General features: G+C 36.2%; 1 protein-coding gene across 3 annotated transcripts in view; it reads left to right on the top strand.

Moving 5' to 3' along the window:
* Positions 1-17486, top strand: part of syne2a (spectrin repeat containing, nuclear envelope 2a) — a 165523-nt gene that overhangs the window by 69642 nt on the left and 78395 nt on the right. For all 3 annotated transcript variants that reach the window (XM_087297225.1, NM_001365331.1, NM_001365330.1), the window contains 11 exon segments: positions 320-511; positions 884-1039; positions 1563-1804; positions 3173-5222; positions 7335-7669; positions 8022-8166; positions 10129-10329; positions 11769-12028; positions 12678-12828; positions 12907-13050; positions 15543-15683. In XM_087297225.1, coding sequence (XP_087153351.1) covers positions 320-511; positions 884-1039; positions 1563-1804; positions 3173-5222; positions 7335-7669; positions 8022-8166; positions 10129-10329; positions 11769-12028; positions 12678-12828; positions 12907-13050; positions 15543-15683 — 4017 coding nt within the window.

Here is a 17486-nt window from a genome sequence, read left to right as displayed (position 1 = left end):
GTAACTTAAAAAAATATTTGTTAAATAACAAAAACAGGTTGTTGTGACTTTTTGATTATATTATTTTCCACAGTTTAGACTTTGTTGGCTTTAGTTCCTGCAGTACATCCTCCTGAGTTTTAGGCCTGAAGGCACAGCACGCCCTTCAGAGGGAAGACTCTTCTCCCAGCGGAACAGCATTCCTCTCTCTTCTGCAACCATGACTTTTGATTGCAGGGCCATCTTTCTCTTTTAGACAGGCTGTGATAGCACATGTAAGTGCTGTTGTGATGAACTTTTGTACTGAAATATGAAATATGATGGATTTGCTTTCTTGTAGTCTGAAGAAATGCAAAGAACCGATGCAAATCCATCTGCCAGGAACAAATCAACCCAAAATAAAGGATCAGAAGAAGATGGTGAAGATCAAACGAGGCCTTTGGAGCAACCCGCAGGGACAAATATATGGACCACATTAATAAACGCCACCACTACTGTTCAGCCACTTCTGATGAGCAGTCAATGTTCTGAGGTACGTATGCCAACAAGGTTTGGAATTGTTTATGATCAATTAGAAGTAACTCAAGTTCTTTAAATATTTGGGCTTTGAACATAAAACATTGATACTTGAAAATATAAAATGCAATTTCTGTTGGAGTAAAATGTAAAAGTCTGCTAGAGGTTTAAATCTAAATGAACATTTTCTCTCAAATGCAACTTTTATCTGCTCATCTATCTGTTTTTGGTCTGTCTTTGACTTGAACATAGTCCCTCAAGGTTTGTAGGAGGAAATTGCACAGGAGGGAGGGATTTCCTGTGGTCTTTGCTACTTTTAACTGTACCATCTTCTCACTGTTTTTGAATTTCTAACTAGTTTTAAATTGTAATGCTTTAATTTTTACAGGAATCTTGGCCAAAGGCAAATTCCTCGTTTCAGAACGCATTGCTTTCTGAGCCTGACAGCAGTCTGGCATGGACTGTCCTGCATGTTTACAGATGTCAGTACCGACCAGCCCAGCTCAACATTGCACATATGACTCATCAGCTGGAAGAAGCTGAGGTACAGTACATTACCTCATTGCACTAGTTCAAAACTGGTTGTAAATAAAGACAGAAATCAAGACGAATCTAAATTAAAATTACTTAAAATAATTAAACAAATCGTAATTTTTAAGATTTCCTTGTGACGTGTAGTTTGCAACACTGATCTTGTCTTCTTCCATTTAATTTCAAAATGATCTTTGCATTGTTTTAAGTCATCCTGGGAAAGACATCCTTGAGTTCGTGCAGTTTAAGAAATGCTGTAATTATGTAATCGATTGTAGTTAATGCTTAAAAGGATAGTTCACCTAAAATCATTTACTCAACCAGTTTGAACACAGAAGTTTACAACATTTTTCAAAATAGCTTCTAACAATGACTTCTACCGTATTGTTTTTTTCTATTATTAAAGTCAGTGGTTACAGGCTTCTAACAATTTTGTGTTCAACAGAAAAATGTTTGTGATCACTTGAGGATGAGTAAATGAAAAATTATGAAACAAAAGTAAATGGACATTAATGCATAACATTTTTCTGTCTTAGACCTGCCGTCAATGTGTCATGGAGCAGGTGGCTAGGCTTTCTCATAATGAATGTAGTGTGGGACACCCTACAGACTCTGAGAAGGGCATGGATGCTAGATGGAGCGCAGTACTGCTGGCTACCTCAACAATGGCAGAGCTTAAAAAGGCACAGCTACAACATATTACGCAGTACCACCAGCAAAAACAGGCTCTTATGATTACTCTAGACAAGCTAGAGGCTGAGCTCAGCACACTGACACTGTGAGTATTCTTGACATTTTCATCAGTTATTCCAGATTAAGTTTTTCCAGAACTGCAGAAATATTTCAAGCATTTCATATTTATTTATTTTTTAATTAAATAATAAATGTAGAGTTTGCAATCAAAGAACTGCTATTTTTACAAATAAAATAAGTTACTACAGTAATTGTTGTTTATCTGATTATTAAACTTATAAAATCACTATCAGAGTTGACAATAACATAAAAGTAAGGGTTGAGATTTTACTCCATTTTGTGCTTTAGTTCCTTACCTAAACCAGATACCACATGTCTAAAACAGAACTGTATGGGTTTTATCATGTTATTGTTTCTAAAATATAAGTGAAAAATTCACTGAAATTACACAATAACGTAGTTTACAAATCATTACTCTAACATTGGTGTATCAAAATTACTGAATGTTAAAAAAAGATTTGACAAATTAATAAAAGAAGTAGGCAACACAGTGGCACAGTGGGTAGCACATTCGCCTCACAGCAAGAACATCGCTGGTTTGAACCTCAGCTGGGTCAGGTGACATTTCTGTATGGAGTTTGCATGTTCTCCCTATGTTCACGTGGGTTTCCTCCAGTTTCCCCCACAGTCCAAAGACGTGGTACAGGTGAATTGGATATGCTAAAAAATTGACTGTAGTGTATGAGTGTGTGTGTGAATGAGTGTGTATGGCTGTTTCCCAGTAATGGGTTGCGGCTGGAAGGACATCCGCTCTGTAAAACATATGCTGGATAAGTTGGCGGTTCATTTCGCTGTGGTGACCCCTGATTAATAGAGGGACTAAGCCGAAAATGAATGAATGAATGAATGAAGTATAAATGACATTTCTTCATGCCTTCCAGGGATTCTGGCAGAGAAAGTAACATTACTTTGAGCGTATCACTTGCTTTTTCTCTCAATGTTTTAGTGTTTTAAAGAGTGTTTTTTTAATGTAACTGTGTTTTAAAGAGTGTTATTTTTTTAATGTAACTGATGTAACACAGTTGACGAGAACGTATAATTTCAATTTCCTTCAACAGACATTAAACTGACCAAAAGAAACTTTGCTAGTACATGTCAACTTACACTAAACCCAACCCATAACCCCAAACTAACAGTCTACTTATAGTCTAATGAGAAATAGTTGCCATGTAAATGCAATGTAACTTAATTCAACAAACGCACCATCAAAATAAAGTGTGACCAAGGTGTTTTTTTTTTTTTAATTGACTGCTTATAAAATATGCACCTTAAAAATTCAAACTGTACTTTAAGGAAAAAATATTATGTCTGAAGAGTTTTTGTTCAGAGACTCTAAGAATAATACTTAATATCATGCCAGAAAAGTAACCACATTATTCTCCTGATTTTAAAGGGGTTGTATTGAAAGCAGCACCCTGCAAGCAGAAAAGCTAAACGCATTCCTGAAGAACATGCAGAAGAATAGAGGCATGCTTGAGGATCTTCTACAGACTTGCTCTCAGATCTCAGCCCATCTTGGTGAGGCAGAGGGACATGTGGCCTGTATTGAACCTGTCAGGACCTGTCAGGAAAGATGGCAGACTCTAGAGCAGACCGCTTTCAGGAGTCTGTGGTGCGCTAACATATGCACAACAGAAGCTTCCGCACTCCTTCAAGAGTCCAGAGAGCTGCAGTTTGAAATGGAGCTTCTTGTGAAGTCAGTTTCCTCTGGCCACCTCTCTCAAGGACAGATTGATTGGCAAAATGCAATACGGGACACCATGAGAGCTGCAGATCTGGCAGTGTTAACAGAGCGCTGCTTGTACCTGCATGAGGTCTCTCAAGCTCTTTTTTCAAGTCCACTGGGAAAGAAAGAGATCAGAGATGTAGAAGACACAATCCAGGCTCTGAATTCTCAACTTGAACTGACTAAGGAGAAGATTGGCTGCCAGACTCCAAATAGCAGTGATCATTCAGCTGTAGTGAGGATTATTAGGGACTATGTTACATGGGCCAAACAAATGGAAAGCAGAATCAGCAGGAGAAGGAGGATGTCTCTATTTCCAGAAGAGGCAAGTCATCAAGTCAACCACATGAAGAAATTGCAGTCTGAAACATCTCTTAAGAGGTTTCAGTTGGCCTCTGTTTTGAAAGAAATTAGAGAAGAGGTTACTGAGCTTGACGAGGAAGAGTCTAAAGCCATGCTGTCCACCTTCGATTCCTTGGAGGAGCTGTATAATAACACTGCAAAAAAGACTGAATCTGCCCTTGAAGAAATGAATAGAACGTTGCTTATTAGAGATAGACTGTGGAAACAGATCACAGACAGCAGCTCTTGGTTGACCTCAGTGTTGGAAAAAGAGTCTGGAAAGTCAGTGGCTTCTGAACCCAAAACTACCATTCCAGAATTGAGGGTTCAGCTTCAGGTATGCACAGAGGCTTTGAAGGATGCTGAGAGACAAGAAAATAACTTGGAGACTCTATTGGATGATTCCAAGACTATGAATAACGGTCTGAGTTTACACGAAAGCTTTCAGCTGATTGACAGGCTTGCTGCCTTACAAGAAGAAGTCTCCAGGGTTGTGAACCGTAGGTTTGCCTCTCGCTGGGTGATTGAAGAGCTCCTTCATTCTCAGGAATCTTCAGCTGAGGAACAGAACGTCATTCAGAAAAGCTTAAGACAGATAGGTGCTGATATCATGAGACAGAAGTATCCCGTAACAAGGGACTCCCTCTTGGCTCTTGAGTCTGTTAAACACATGCTGATGGAGCTCCTCTGCAAGGTGCCTGAAGTTCCACATTGTCCAGAACCTCGAAGGAAAGAAATGCTCAATGCTATTGTAGACCTTCAGAGAAAAATACATCTGCTGGAGCTGCAAGCCAAAGAGCATGAAGAGTACCTTACTTTAAAGCAGCAGTTGGAGAACTCCAGAGAAGTGATGAAGAAGAGTTTGTCCCAAATTGTTGACTCAAGTTTAAGAGATGATGTAAGGGTTGGTTTCTGTCAGGATGTCCTGGCGAAGCTTCCTCTGGTCAGAATGGCATGTCAAGAGACAGCAGACAAAATAGAGGCCATTTCAAAAGATCTTTATCCATCCCAGCTGACAGCCGAAAGGCAAAAGATCCGTCTGGTTGTTGAGCAGCTAGCTTCTTGGGAGGTAACATTCAAACAGGAGGCTAAAATCCTCGAGTGCTCTGTAGCGGAGCGATTTGGCAGTCCCACTGACCTTAGTCCACCCATTCAGCTCTTCAATAGTGTCAGACAGAGGTTGAAGAAGACCATCTGCCTGAGGCCAGATAAGAAGACCATTGATGCAGAACTACAAAACCACTGGATGGTGATCCAGACCATTGAGTCGGTGCTACGAATGTTGGAGAGCAGCAGGAAAGGAAAAGAGAACGAAAGCTACAAGACAACAATTGATCTTGGAAAGAGAACTCTTAGGGATTGCAGTATTTATATGGTAAGCTAAACCCACTAAAAATCTGCTTTTATAACAGTTGAAGTTGATACTGTAGTCTATGTGCAACAGAGATGGTTCAATCAAGATTTTTGCAGCTGTCTTCATTATCTTGATTGGCCTGTATTATTCCTGATCATTCAAACTTTAAAGAAGTGTTATATCAGATAACTTGATGTCATCTTTACCATTTAAGGTAAAGATAAGCAGTGCTAGAGATGCAGTTATTTTCATATTTATTTATTATTTACAGTAATATTATTAATATATTATATATTATTATTTTATTATTATATTAGTAATATAATATTTTATTATTATACTTTTTAATAGCATCTAATTTCTTTAAAATAGAGCTAATGCAAAACACTCTGGGCCAAATGTTATAAACAGGTTAAATTTGTGCAAGACAGCACAAATGGTAGTGGACATTTCTGTAGACAATACAAAAATAAAGAACACAGACATAATGGGCCCTATCATACAGCCTGCGCAATAAGGCGCATTGTTGGCGCGTTGCTATTTTAAGAAACTGAAATAGACTGCGCCGTTAACCATCTAAGATCTGATCTAACGACGAGCGCAGAGCGCTTACACATTGCTTAATACACACAGCATGTACAGCAATACACAAATATCTTTACATATGGAAAAAAATTAAAGTATTATAACGTTACAAAAATGTTATTTTTCTGCATAAATATAAAAACCACTGCCTCCATACCTTCTTCATGTCGGGGGCTTTTTTCAGTTTATTCATGACAATTTGTACTTGTATAATGTTATTATTATTAGCAGTATTTTTTTATTATATGCATATTTATCTTTGTTTTAATAAAAACAAGTTTAAATGTGTCCACCTGTCAGCATTTGGAGACATATGCATCACTATGGGACATTAGAATAGGACCTGTGTTTGGATGTAACTTAGTTGTTTGACCACACTTCATTATTATTGTTCATTTATTTGTTTGCTGGAAATTAGAACTGAGATGTGAAAGTGAAATTAAAAATGTAAGCTAATGGATGTCTTCAGCGAAGTGCGTACAACAACGTTTCCATATCAACGAAAGTAAAGGAGTGGAGGAAAATAAAGTAATAAAAAAAGAGGTTGAATGTAGGAGGCTCATTCTTTATCCTCGTGCTGCAGATGGTTTGTTTTACGGTTTTTCTTGTTAGTAAAGTGTTCAGTTTTTTCACTTACAATGTCTGCCATGTAAATAGCAAATATGCCATGGCACTATATATATGACTCTTAAAGGTAATGGGAGATGAGACTCTGATCGGTTTAATGCACATTATGCTCAAAACACTCCCATAACTCCTTAAGAGTATAAGCACAACCCTGTCTGAAAGTGGATTCAGACGTGCCCTTGTTGCACCCTTGTAAGCATGGTGGCAAATAAGCATAGACAAGGGTCATTAGGTGGGAGGGGTCTGGATGCAGACCTGGTGCAGTGCAATCTGAGCGGCATTCAATGCTTTTTAATGCACTCACTTAACCCCACCCTTAACCCTACCTGTCACATTAACGCCACTCACTCCATTGAGTGCATTGTGTCAAATGTGTAGCTGTGTTTTATTTAGGCTGATTGATTGATTGATTGATTGATTGATTGATTGATTGATTGATTGATTGATTGATTAATTTGGTTTGATTTGATTTGATTTGATTTGATTTGATTTGATTTGATTGATTGATTGATTGATTGATTGATATATTTGATTTGATTTGATTGATAGATATAAGTGATCACAAAACTATGACAAAAACATTTTACAACACATGCAAAGGTAAAAGAGTTCAGAACTAGACAGTACCCATAACCTTAGCTATTTACCCACCTTTTCACATTCTCAGTATGCCATATCCAACTGTATTTACGTGAGACAGTCCTCGAGGTACATTTTGACAACCATTTGTATCAGTACTGTAGTTACATTCCCAACTATACAGTTATCTCCCAACGTATGCAGTTGAGAAAATTAGTTGATAATAATATCTGTAGGAGGGAAAGTGCCATACAATGCATTTCTGTTTTGGGGAAAAGCATACATCAATTTTTGTAAAACTCAACATTATTAATGCTTTTTCTGATATTTTGTTTGATCCAGGACAAGCTGCTCCAAGCTCAGGAGGCATTAAAGCACTACCACTGGGCTGTTCAGGGTGCAGAGAGCTTCCTTCAGCAGATCAAATCCAGTTTAATGATCTCCTCCACTGGCTTTAAAAATGACCGAGAGGAGCTCCGCTATATTCAACAGATCTTCAGCTCTCTTGCTGAGGGTTTCCAGGCCCGTTTGTCAGAAATTGGTGCTTTCGTGCCCCAGCAAACATGCCTCTCCATCCCTCTCACTGAGCAGCTTCATATAGAGGTTTTGAGTTGCTTTTTAGTACAAGATGCCAAATTAGAAGCTCAGGCTCAATTCCAACTGGAGGCCTTACAGAGGTTAGTCCTACTCTTTAAAGTGCATGGTTTATTATTATTATTTTTTAATTGCAGTGTGGTGACGTTTACTTATGATTCATATTGTCGCATTCACAGTGCTTTGTTGTTGACATTTTCATACTAAATTGGAAAATCATTTCGTAATTGCTTTATGTGGGGGACTTGCGTTTTTGGACTAACAGGAAAATATACTTTTAATAAGTGGTCAAGCTTTTTCTGAAAAAGCTCTTTTAGTATCTGTCCTTGGAAACATTTACCTCAGCAAAACTACTCTGATACAATTATTCTAAAAGGTTTTATGCCTGTTTGGTTAAATTAAATGTACTTTTCTATTTTTTCTGCTCCAATTTAGGCGCATGAGAGACCAAACCGTACACTTGAGTCATCATGAAGAAATGAGCCAGCTTCTCAAAAATGCTGATTCTCAAATCTCTAAATGCTTCAGTCACAAACCCACTGATCCTGAATCATGCCAAGTACATCAGCTGAAAGTGAAGGTTTGTGGTCATTATGTGCTAATAATTGTCATTATGTGAAAGAACCAAAATACCATGTTTATAATTGATAATGTGCCTTTATTAAAACAAAATATGTTTAAGGGAATTGTTTAAAAATGTTTCCTCAAACGAATATCTATCTTTGATTAAATTGAAAGATCTTGTATGACCTTTTTGTATGATCAATGTTTTTGTATTGTATTGTCATTTGTAAGTTTTTTTATAATGCTTATTTAATAAGAAGCTGTTATGATTGTGAATTATGTGCTGAATATATATATATATATATATATATATGTGTGTATATATATATGTATATATATATATGTATGTATATATATATATATATATATATATATATATATATATGTATATATATATATATGTATGTATATATATATATGTATGTATATATATATATATATATATATATATATATATATATATATATATATATATATATATATATATATATATATATATATATATATATATATATATATTTAGCACATAATTAATTAATAATCTTGCTATGATTACATGGAAATGTTGCTGATATGGTGTTGAATAAATCATAATAATGCACTTGATTTAAGCCTCTACTGCACGCATTATAATACATCTATAAAAAAATGTCTGATTGTTTTTGTTTTCTTAGAATGACTTAACTTAAAGTGCTGTAAAAAAAAATTGGGAAAATTTCTATGATATGTTGCCATATGGAAACAACATCCAGTAGCGGATCTAACTTTCAAATTTAAAAATTTCCTTATAATTAATAATTTTGTTGTTTGAAATTATTTAATTGGTATTGCAGTATTATAAGCTTTAACAAAGAACTTATAAACGACAGCTTATACATACTTTCCAACAATTCATATTCCAACAGTTTTTATTTAATCCAATCTTTTTTGCTGAATATTATTGAAAAAATCATAATATTGTATTATCATGATTACAACATGCAGTACATATAAATATTTTCTCCAGTAAATATTATAACAAATAAACAACAAGTCTAGTATATCCAGATGCATCAGAATAATTTAGCTACAAGCTAGCAATGTTTATATATTATACTAAATACTTTACTACGCCTGTCATATCTGCTTCAGAGCTAACTTACCTGAACTGTCTCCATCACTGCTCTTATCAATTGTCCAATCTGCATCATTCTCATGGTCACTAAACCCATCTCACCCTCACTTTCTTCTGCAGGAAGCGCCAGTTCTGTCCTTTTCTTGTTTAAACTAGATTTTATCTATAATGGAAATGCCATTAATATAAAACTAATAAACATTACATTACTAGCATTCATGTTGTTATTGTTACAACCTAAAAGGTCACAGCTGACCTTGCTAGCTAGCTAACTCATTGCAGTGTTGCACGTTAAACCATTTGGCAACACATACATTCCATTGAACTTACTGGAGGTGATGTTTCAGGGTTTTTTGTGGATCTGACATAATTTGATCCTTTGTTTTTATTGATGTTTTCGATTGCATTCAGCAACTACTCGCAATAAACTCCCGTCTGTCAGAAATCGCACCACAGAAAAGCACTGCATGTCATGTGACTTAACCAAAGCACATCATTGGCTACACTAAGGTCTTCTCTTTCCAGCAAAAAATAAAAAATTACAATGTTGGTCTTAAAGAAACAGTGGCAGGGAAATGAACTTAAATATCACGTTGCCATATGGCAACACCATGCGGTAGAGGCTTAAATGCATTGCAGTAATTTGCATGTACTGCTCTGATTTTACTTGCTTCAGCTGACATTGTTTGTAATTTGCATAGGATAAAAGTGTCTGCTAAATAAATGAAAGGAAATGTAGATCATGATTAAAATTAATTATGATTCATTTTGATTTACATGCTTGGGCTTCTGAATTTTTAGGGTTTTCTTGTCTTCTTGCTTGTATGCTAGGATGCCATGCATTGAAATTGTCTTGATCTGCAGGTGCTCCAGACAGAACTAAAGAAACTGGCAGAAAGTCTAGAGGAACTGAGGGAACATTGTCCTGGTAGTCGTTGCAGTGCACCTGTGGATCTGATGCTGGGACATCTGTGGAGGTGTTGGGCTGTGATGAAGAACAGAGTGGAAGCACTTAAAGCCAGCACATCCCATAAAGAAGCAGAGTGGAGAGATTTCATGATTCGGGTACAGGCTTTTTATTTGCTTATTTTATTTTTGATTTTCCATGAGAGGTGACACGGTGGCTCAGTGGATAGCACTGTTGCCGCAGATCAAGAGGGTCGCTGGTTTGAGTCCAGGCTGGGCTAGTTGGCATTTCTGTGTGGAGTTTGCGTGTTCTTCCCATGTTGGTGTGGGTTTCCTACAGGTGCTCTGGCTTCCCCCACAGCCCATGCGCTATAGGTGAATTAAATAAATTAAATTGGCTATGGTATGTGTGTGCATGTGAGAATGTGTGGGTGTTTCCCAGTACTGGGTTGCAGCTAAAAGAGCATCGTAAAACAAATGCTAGATAAGTTGGCGATTCATGCCGCTGTGGTAACCACTACTGAATAAAGGGACAAAGCAGAAGGAAAATGAATGAATATTTTCCAGATATGGCCATTTTTGTTTTGTTTTGTTAAATTTAGTTTTGTCTTTTTACATTTATTTTTACATTTACATACCCCCGGCTACTTAAAAATGTAAAGCATTTATAAAGTAGGACTTTTTGATGTTGGTATGAAGTATTTTTATTTTATTTTTATTTCGTTTTTTATTTATTTATTTATTTTATTTTATTATTTTGTTTTACACTTTACTTCCTGCAAAATGGGTATAGCCTATTTTATAGTTTTTTTTTTTTTTGTTTTTGTTTTTTGTTATGATGTTTTTTTTATACTTTACATTCTGCAAAATGGGTATGGAGTATTTTATTGTTTTTTTTTTTGTTGTTGTTGTTTAGATTTTTTACACTACTTTCTGCAAAATGGGTATGGCCTATTTTCTCTTTTTTGGTTTATTTATTTATTTATTTTACACTTTACTTTCTGCAAAATGGGTATGGCCTATTTTATTTATTTATATATTTTTTCTAGTTTATTTAATTTAATTTATTTATCTATTTATTTTAGTTTTTTTTATTTGTTTCATTATTTTTTTCACTTTACTTTCTGCAAAATGGCTATGGCCTATTTATTTTATAGTTATTTTTGTTTTGTTTATTTAATTTTATTTAGTTATTTATTCATTTTTTATTTATTTATTTTGTACACTACTTTCTGCAAAATGGGTATGCCCATTTTATTTTATTTATAATTGTTTGTTTATTTTATTTTTTTAGTCTTTAATTTTTATTATAATTTTTTTATACTACTGTCTGCAAAATGGGAGTTGGCTGTTTTATTTTATTTTTGTTTATATTATTTTATTGTATTTTTTATTATTTTTTTTATTTTGTCTTTTTTTTACACTACTTTCTACAAAATGGACGTTGTTTTATTTTATTTTTATATTTTATATTATTGATATATGATACATGTATTTATTTATTTAATTAATTTTTTATGTAGGCTCACTGTAAAATGATTAATGCAAAATTAATATAAAACTCTTAATTTCTCTTCCTGTTTGCTTGTGAGGTGCAGCTTAATAAGTCAAAAGAAGGTCTTCACAGACTTCAGACTGATCTCCCAGACTCATCTCCGCTGACGGGATCACTTGTGGATCTTCAGGGTTTTTTGAGCCTCACTGATCACCTTCAGGACGGGATTGAACAGGAACATCAAACTCTGGCATCACTACAACACCATGTGACTCGACTGCTCGGGGTTACAAATCTGCAGCAGTTGAAAGAATCTCCTCAAATCTGTCAGGACCTGCAGTCTTTATTGGGTCACTGCAGAAGGTATGACTGTTTCATCCACAAACAGTCTAAAATGAACACTTGCCAAGGAACAAATGAGAGAAAAATTCAGCGTTGACACGTTTATAATACACACTGTAATTCTTTTAGCAATTCTAACAATTCTTGGGATCTCAGTATGGTGTAGTGTGATTATAAGAAATCTCTAATTCATTGTAATTATAGAAATATGCCAGCAAATATGTGCCAAACATTTTTGAAATGGTTTATAAAGGGAATGGTTTATAAATCTGCTGTTAACATAAGAGAAGCATTTCAAAAGAGTACTTCAACACATTCCAGAAAAGAACGCCAACACAAGTCTATCATTTAACATGTGAAAGCAAAGAAAAACATTCTTAAATAGCAATTCAATCTTCCACTGATATAATATTTAATGAAATAACAACAACAACAATAGTAATACTAATAATAGCAAATTTTCAATCTGTCTGTTTTTAAATAAATAATGCACATACAGTTTCTTTGCCAGTAAAATTATATGTATATATATATCAAGGAGGATAAATTTTAACCAGCCTTGGCCCGTGTAGCAAATTGATTTGGGCCCTGCATGCACAAACACACACACACACACACACACACACACACATTGAGAAATAATTTTACAGATCTTCTTTTTCATTTACAGTCTAAGAGATCAGAGCAATAGCATCCGCAGAGAGCTGCTGTTTGAAATGCAGGAGTTTGGTCGCGTGCAGGAGGAGATGAGCTCCATTCAGCAGAATATTCTCTCTCTTTTGACTGTTTTACAGTCCGAATCAGCTGCCGAACACCTACAGGTTTGTGCTTCATGGCCTGTGTTTGACAGGGAAGGGACTCTGTCGATATTGTATTCATGGTGTTGTATTGCTCTGCAGGAAGTCAAAGTGGAACTGGTGTCACAAAAGGCTCGACTGCAAGATGTGATGGAGCGAGTGATGAAGAGATGGAGATCTGTGCCCTCGGAGATTCACATCTTACAGAATGAGCTCAATGCCTCACTGCAGGAGGCAAAGGACAAAGTATTACATTTATTCATCTTTAGAATTAAGTGTTACACGATGCTGTGAGACGGACTGCAATTTCAGACATAGCTGAAGTGTGCTGAAAAAAGCTGGATGAAGCTTTGTTTTTGGTTAACACTTTACCTAAACATTAATGCATTAATTAACATGAATTAACACTTCTGTTGTGCATTGGTTAATCTTTGTTATTGTTAACTAAACATATGTTAATGTGTTAGTTAATGCATTTATTTAATTAATTATTGCTAACTACCAAAATTAAGCTGTGCTAACTATAAAAAAAATAAGTTGCAGTAGTTAGGAAAATTAAGCTATGAGAACTACAAAAAATCGTTTAAGTAACTCAAAAATTAAGTTATGAGAACTACACAAATTAAGGGTAACGCGTTGATTGTATTAGTTAACTTTAGTTAATGCATGGATTAACAATGAACCACACATCTGTTATGCATTACTTAATCTGTGTTAATTAAACATTGTTTTTGTTAATGCATTAGTTAACAAGAACTAGCAGTGTGCTAACTAGCAAAATTAGGTTGCAATGACTAAAAAAAACTAAATTGCAGTGACAAGGAAAAAGAAGTTGTGCTAACTAGGAAAATTAAGTTGCCATGTGTCCAAGATACATCATCTAGATGCACTGAGACACATCGTCAGGAATGCATCCTGGGTCTTAGGGGTTTTGGGTCTTTCAACATCAGACACCCTCGCCCAGGTGACTCAGCTGAGGTTGATCAGACCCCAGCTTGCGTCCCAGTAGCCCAGTCACCCACGGATCAGCCCTCTTGTCCATAGCCATCTTGTGGCTTTCTCTGCAGCTTCACAAACAGACTTAAAGAGCCCATATTATACATGAAATAGGGTCATATCTTGGTTGTAAGGGTTTCCAACAACAGTCTAATATGCATGCAAGGTCAAAAAACACTTTCATGGTCTTATAATCTGCATTTATTTTTACCTAATTATCCCAGCGACTCATGTATGAATCGTCCAGTGATTCATTTGTTCCCAAACCCCTCCTTAGCGTGAAGCTAATCTGCGCTGATTGGACCAATGACAGCCTGTTGCGATTGGTCGACTGCCTTCAGTCAGAGTGAAATGCCAAACAGCTAATCAGCAATATAAAAGTAATCACAGTTCATAAACGCTTGATAGTGGGTTAGCTGCCAGTGGGTCAATGTAAATACAGTCGATGGACTTGAAAATTCAGAAGACTAACTATTTTATTGAGCAAAAACTCCAAAAACTGTCGAGGAGATCACATAGCTTGTCTCACTCTGCTCTTTTCACAGACACATACACACAAACACATTGCCCTCGTCCGCGCACACACCTCCGGGCGACAACGCGCGCGCGCGCACACACACACAAACACACACACATACCTCCGGACGACAGCGCACGCACACACACACTACCCTCGTCCACGGAGCTCCTTAAACAAAGCATCACGCGTCACATTTTTACATGACTTTGCACGTGATAAGAGAATATAGCCAGTTAACCTGATACAGTACACGCGGTTACAAGTAACAAATCACAACTAAATACATTTGCAAGCTAGAGTCAACAAGGCAACAACTTTAATCGCACGTACTTACACTTGAGAAATGGAGGAAGAAACCCATCCTGACGTCCATCAGTAAGTTACTCTTTACTGATCCTTCCTTTAACAAACGCCGATGAAGTATTCTTTGTAGCATGTAGTTTGCAGAAGTTTCCAGTAGTTTCCAAATGCTTGGCTATAATGCTGATGTTTCATCTTTGGGTAGAGACTCGATATAATATCCATCTGCAGTGTGACTTCAATCGACCGGCATGTTTGTGTGTGTGTGTCTGGGTTTCTGCGTCAGAGGGCGGGGCCTCAGGTTTGAAATCTCCCGGGTTTGCGCGTGCACGTGAATAACTTGGTTTCGTTCGTATGTCATGGCGAAACACCTAATGACTCGGTATCAAGGCGACTCGTTTGAAGCAGTATGAGTCAACTCTATTATAGATGAATCAACCATTTTAAACACTGTACTCTTACAGATTTAAGCCTTAGCTGGATACTTCACTTCATTTAGAGCTGTGTTACACACTACATGGAGGGGAATTTTCAAAAACCCATAATATGGGCTCTTTAATGGCCATCTTCCTAGCTACTACTGCTAGGCCTAGCTGGTTGAAGACTTTACAGAGTGAAAACCTCTCTGCAAGCTCTGCAAACCCTCTACAGCCCAATTGTAGAAAACCTTTTATTGGCTCACAGTGGGTCTTTCAGACACCTTCCTGGCACTTCTTTATAAAAATGAAGTTGCACTAACTAGAAACATGCATTTGTGCTAAATAGAAATAAGTTCTGACTTAAAAATTAAGTTAAGTTATAAAATACAGAGACAAATAAAATTAATCTGCACATTGTCTAATGCATGGGGAAATAAAATGTTATACAGAAGCTGTGTTTACTTTGTTACAAGTTAGTATGCCTGTTTATCTGTGTGTTTCAGTTGGCCATGGTCATGGAGAAAAGTGGTCCTCTCCGTAAAATGGGAGAGCAGATTGGAGAAGTGACGGTGGGCTTGTTATGTGTTCAGGGTCTGCTGAAGCAAACAAGTCCTAATTTTTCTGAGGCTGAACGTACACAAAAGGTACTTTTCTTTTGCTTGCCTCCACAAGCACAATGTTAAAATTGACCTAGTAAATTGCAGAGGACAAAACACTTTGAAAAACATGGTTATTACTCGCTAGATCCGCCCCAAATTGCATATTTAAGCACTATTCTACGCCATTTTGTAGTTTAAATAGTGTAAGTGGTGCGTTTACACAGAAAACTCACACTAAAAAATAAGTGCACTTTAAATACCTGAGTGATGCACTCATTCGACTGGTAAAATGAAGTGTGTAATGATGAACCCTTCGCACACTCACTGCAGTTTTGCTCACGTAGCGGAAGGGGCGGAGCTATCGGGCGCACATGTTGATTAACTATTTATTTTGGATTGTGAAAGCGAAGCTCTCCTATGAGAGTGATTATAGCGCCTCCCGATGGAGAATGTGGTTATACTCACGGCAGGTATTATTTGGTACTTTGTTCATTTATTACCATAATTTGGCAACCGTCAAGCGTCATCAGGGAAAGGGTTGAATTTCTGCTTAGTAAAAAACATTAGTGTTCCATTTAGGACGACACTACATACATGCACTATGCTGTTGAGTGTGTAAGTGCATAAGTACATAGTGCATGAGTGCGTAGTGTATAGTGTGCCATTTGGCACACAGCTACAGCTTCATTTTTGTTTGTTTGTTTTATTTCTGTTTGTTTTCTATTTTATTATTATTTGTTCATTTATTGGGTCACTTTATTTTGATGGTCCGTTTGTTGAATTTAAGTTACATTGCATTTACATGCCAACTAATTCTTATTAGATTATAAGTATACTGTTAGGTTGGGGTTAGTATAAGTTGACATGTTCATGCAAAGTTTCTTATAGTCAGTTAAATGTCTGTTAAAGGAGCAGTAACCGCAGATATTAAGCAGACAATCTACTGATACTCAAATGGACCATCAAAATAAAGTGTTACCATTTATTGTATTCTTACTCTGTATATGAATGTAGCATATTTTTTCACAACATTGTCACAACCTATTATATGTCAGACATGGTCACAGTTGATTTGTTGAAAGAAAAAAGACACAGATAAGTTGCGTCTATGTATAAATTAGGTTTTAACCTCACATTCAGAAATAATGCAAAATCCTACTCTATAAAATTACAAATTTGCATACATTCTAAACACTAAAAACATTTTAAGAATAAACAAACAAATATATTTTAGTTCTCCTCACTTAACAAAGGTATTCAGAGCTGAATTTGCAAATTACAGTGACATGCATTATTAGACTTTGGACAGCAGCTGTTGATTGAACCACAGTAACAAAGTAATGTGCAATAAATGATTTAGTTTTTAACTGGTGATTTCTCGGTTTATTAATACATTTGAATTTATTTTGCAACTGTTTAATAAAAAAAAATCAGGTTATCATGATTTGAAATAAAAGTTTTATAAAATGTAAAACTTCCCTCTCAAAATACCATTGTCGTTTAGCTCTAACTAAACCAGCTGCCAATTTTTCTTTAACTTTCCCCTCGTATGTTCATTAAGATATACAGTACTTGATTTCAGTGGCGCAGTAAGTAGTGCTGTCGCCTCAAAGCAAGAAGGTCGCTGGTTCGAGCCTCGGCTGGGTCAGTTGGCATTTCTGTGTGGAGTTTGCATGTTCTCTCTGCGTTCGCGTGGGTTTCCTCTGTGTGCTTCGATTTCCCCCACAGTCCAAAGACATGCGGTACAGGTGAATTGGGTAGGCTAAATTGTCCATAGTGTATAAGTGTGAATGAGTGTATGGATGTTTCCCAGAGATGGGTTGCGGCTGGAAGGGGATCTGCTGCATA

The sequence above is a fragment of the Danio rerio genome, chromosome 20 (assembly GCF_052040795.2).
Source record: "Danio rerio strain M-AB ecotype USA chromosome 20, GRCz13ab, whole genome shotgun sequence".
Lineage (NCBI taxonomy): Eukaryota > Metazoa > Chordata > Actinopteri > Cypriniformes > Danionidae > Danio > Danio rerio.
This window is presented reverse-complemented; position numbering and strand designations above follow the sequence as displayed.